Source organism: Diachasma alloeum, unplaced genomic scaffold (assembly GCF_001412515.2).
Source record: "Diachasma alloeum isolate Michigan unplaced genomic scaffold, Dall2.0 Dall_scaffold_00442, whole genome shotgun sequence".
Taxonomy (NCBI): domain Eukaryota; kingdom Metazoa; phylum Arthropoda; class Insecta; order Hymenoptera; family Braconidae; genus Diachasma; species Diachasma alloeum.
The window spans coordinates 278100-282162 of NW_021680581.1; the positions used below are offsets into that span (position 1 = coordinate 278100).

A 4063-nucleotide genomic window follows, 5' to 3' on the forward strand; every position below is an offset into this window, starting at 1 on the left:
GGAACTGCCGCGGGAAAATAAGCTCGTGGCATTTGCATGTGATGTGGCTGTAGTTATTATGGGCAAATACCTGGAGGAGATCAACCTCCATTTCCACATGACCTTCGAGACGATCTGCCGCTGGATGAACGCCATGGGACTAAAACTAGCGGAATATGAGACAGAAGCCGTGCTGATTACTAGCAGAGAGAAAATGGAGACAATCACGTTGCAGGTCGGGTCCTGCGATATCACCTCCCAGCCGTACATCCGATACTAGGCGGTGATGGTTGATGCCCGACTAAATTTCAAACAGCACGCTGAGCACTTGAGTATCAAGGCATCTGGAGTCAAATCCAGCCTATCGCGCCTCATGCCCAACATAGGAGGTCCGAAACAGAGAAGACGAGCATTACTGTCGTCGGTGATCACGTCAGTGCTCACCTACGGCATTTCCATCAGGGTTAATGCATTGCAGTTGCAGAAAGTACGACGAAAGGTTGCACCAGTCTATCGACTCAGTGCTCTGCGAGTTGCGAGCGCTTACCGTACGGTATCGGAGGACGCAGTAAGCGGCATCGCCGGGATACTCCCCATAGAAATATTGGCCGAAGAACGAATGTCATTCTACCCGCAAAGGAAATCGGAAGCACTGATCGTAGTAGAACTCAATGCAGAAGAGAGGCGGAAGAATCTGCAGCACTGGCAGCTGAAGTGCGATACCTCTACCAAAGGGAGATGGACCCACCGTCTGATCCCTCAGGTAGGTGACTGGTTGAACCTTTCCCATGGTGAGGTTAATTATTATCTCACGCAAATGCTTTCGGGACATGGGTGCTTCCGGGCGTATCTTCATAAATTCAAACATGAGGATTCCCCGGAGTGCTCAGTCTGTACAGGAGTCGACGCGGATTTAGAGCATGTGTTCTTCAGATGCCCCCGTTTCAGTGAGAGCCGGCGCACTTGGGAATCAGCACTCGAAAGGGAAGTCCTGCCTGAGAATCTGGTGGAAGCTATGCTGTCATTGCAGACAGCCTGGGATGCTACGAGCAACTTCGTGGCAGAAGTCATGAAGGAGCTCAGGAGTGAGGAACGCAAGCGCAAGACTGCAGTATAGGCGAGTAATTTTTTTGAACCTCCTACTTACATATAACATCCCAGCGGGGTAGAAGGTATACTCTTGATGCTACCAAGTTGGAAGAGCAGATGGCTAAGACCTCCCTCGCGAAGTAATACTTATCGGTGGTGCCGCGAGGGAATTAAAGGTTAGTGGAAGTAAGTCCGATTGGAATTTAGTCGGTATTGGTCATAGACTTGAGCCCGATATACCCCTGTTGTCGGAGAAATTCTCTAGGATTCTCTCTCGCAAGCGGGGATGCGTAAATGCATTCTTCCAACAGACTATAAAAAAAACACTTAAACACATACAAACATGTCTTCAAAAACATGTCAGGATGATTCTAGGGGCCATGAAACGTCGACAAATCATGAAAATTCCAATTTTGATTTTCGGAGTAATTACAATAATTTTTTCCCTTAGGGTCAGGAAGTTAATAATCCTCCAATATTGAACCGATCAAATTGCCGAGATCAATTAAAACTCAACACGAAACCGTAAATGGAAATCGAATCGATGTCCATCGAAAATGTCATTATAGTCGCAGTCAGGAATTATTTTCCTCTATTTCTGATATGTCATGTATCAATGACACGCAACGACATCATTGGTCAAAATTGGAGAAAAAAACTGATATGATCAAACAAAAATATGATTCACTCACAAAACAAAACAAATTACGATATGACTTCCGTTAGTGATACATCAAATTGATCACTTGTAATACCACGAGAGGTTCAAAATTATCGGGTATTTTCTGACAGGTTTCTTGCAAACAAATGAAGGAGTCAAGTTTTTCAGGTTAAAAAATCACGAGTGATTTTTCCTGAAAAACTTGACGTCTTCGTTTGTATGCAGAGAACCTTGAGGAAAATGCCCGATTAATTTTGAAGCTCTTGTGGTATTCGGGGGATTATTTTTCCAATCCAAATGTCGGCCAATATAATTGGATAATGAGACGAAACTCACAATTGAGAAACGAAAATTGTATAAATAACACAACGACATTTTAATGCAGATTCAGGTAGTGCAGTTGAAAATACAATTGTTATAAACAGTGGTGCATGTTTTTTTGGAGTCGTCGGTGTCGGTAATGATTCCAGAAGAAGTAGATGGCATGACGTTCATCGAACTCCCTTCAGTAGACTCATTTTTTCGCAATTTTTTGACAATTGATTCGTGGTTTTCAGGGTCGAGTTGAAGATAAGGTTTAATATAATTACTATTTGCATGGCCAGTGAGTTTGATAATCCGTTGTTCACCAATTTCCGATTTAGCCCAATTGGAGACAGCTGTTGCACGACTGGAGTGATTGGTGATGTTCTTGTTGTCGACGTCAAGCCCAGTTTTCTGTGCTGATTCCTTTACTCACTTTGAGTATGATGTTTTGTTTTTATATAGCAACTACCAGAGAAAATTATCAAAAAATTATGAGTTGAAAACCGTGTGGCTTGTACCACGTGATGTCGAATGGGCTAATTATATTGCCCGATATTTGGGTTGGAAAAATAATCCAAGTATATAACTTACGACAGAATTATTACAAATCAAATGAATTCATAATTTTTCAAATAGCAAAACGAAAACTCCAGTTTAAAAAGAAAACGAAAATCTAAGTCACATCGCACGAATAGCAAAAATCAGACACATTCGTCTGACGTAACAGCACCAAAATTCATAAATATTTGAAAATTCCTAAATTACGAAAATCGAATCACACATGTAATACGGAACATTGCTATTAATTTTACGAAATTCAGTAACTCGTCCACACGATACGATGAATGTACTCAACACGTCATCAAAATACGATGATACGTATACAATAATTCGCGAGATCGAATCAAAATAAAATCTAATATATGGAAACTTTACGGGAATCTCAAATTATGGATAAAATAGCCCCACAAAATAGTGAATCCACAGTTACAAAATTAGAAACCCGAATAAAATCTATAAGAATGATGAGAATGAAAAACTCCAAAATCATTCGATATTAAAATCCGAATTCCAAAGTTAAAAAAAAAGATCGTGTCACGAAATACTATCAGTAACCGCAAGTCGATTCATCAATAAAAGAAATCCGAATACAGAATATTTTCATGACAAGTCCCGTCGCAACCCCGTTGGGCACCAAAAGCGACCAAAAGTGGCTCTAACCATGATTTTTCCCATCTACAGCCCCACGTTGGGTGCCAAAAAGCTGTGACGTAATTTTCGGGGTATCACGAACCCTCAGTCTACTGTGCAGCTATCTGACACCCAAACAACCTTGAAATGACAAAAGTTGAGCGCCAGGTCGTTTTCACCAGAAAGACCCAATACGGTTTCCACTAGCTCAAAACGTAGAAATGCGTGTTTGGTTACTGAAAGACCTTAGACTAGAGAGATGTCTGGGTTACGTAAACTACGGAAAATTAACTGTCAGGGAATTCACAATATTTAATAAATTTTAAAAGAAGTCAATAGAACACAAATGTATCCATGAAATAATCCCCTTTGCGATTTTCTATCGTTTAAATAAATAAAAAGACGAAACTATTCACAAAAAATCACATTCGTTAATAAATTAAATGATTCTAATTTTACAAGAATAAGAGTCAACAAAGTCAAAATAAAAGTCAAATAAATAATTACAATCGAAAGAAACTCAAAGATATTCATGTGAATCACAACAAGACAGAAGAACGATTGAAATCGAAATGTCTCGCTGACAACTAAAACGGGTGAGCAAACGACTAGATCGAGACAATAGCCTGTGTTACTAACAAGGTCACGAGGGCTCTAAACCTCCTAGCATTCAATTTCCTTCAAAAATTAACTGAGAGCAAGAGCGCTCGTTTAAGAATTTCCCATTGAACGCAACAATAATTAACAAAAAAATATTATTAATTTATTTCAATATTTTTCAATTGAACTGTGTCGCCAGATATTTTGGCAACAAGTCGCCAAGTCTGGTAACTATGA

At 40.1% G+C, this 4063-nt stretch overlaps 1 protein-coding gene across 1 annotated transcript; it reads left to right on the forward strand.

The window, feature by feature from the left end:
• The first annotated feature begins 265 nt into the window (after nucleotides 1-265).
• Nucleotides 266-1096, forward strand: LOC107042315. The gene is made up of 3 exons (XM_015263314.1): nucleotides 266-547; nucleotides 619-742; nucleotides 879-1096. Exons 1-3 carry the CDS (start codon nucleotides 266-268, stop codon nucleotides 1094-1096), a joined length of 624 nt encoding a protein of 207 aa, XP_015118800.1.
• The last annotated feature ends 2967 nt before the right edge of the window (nucleotides 1097-4063 follow it).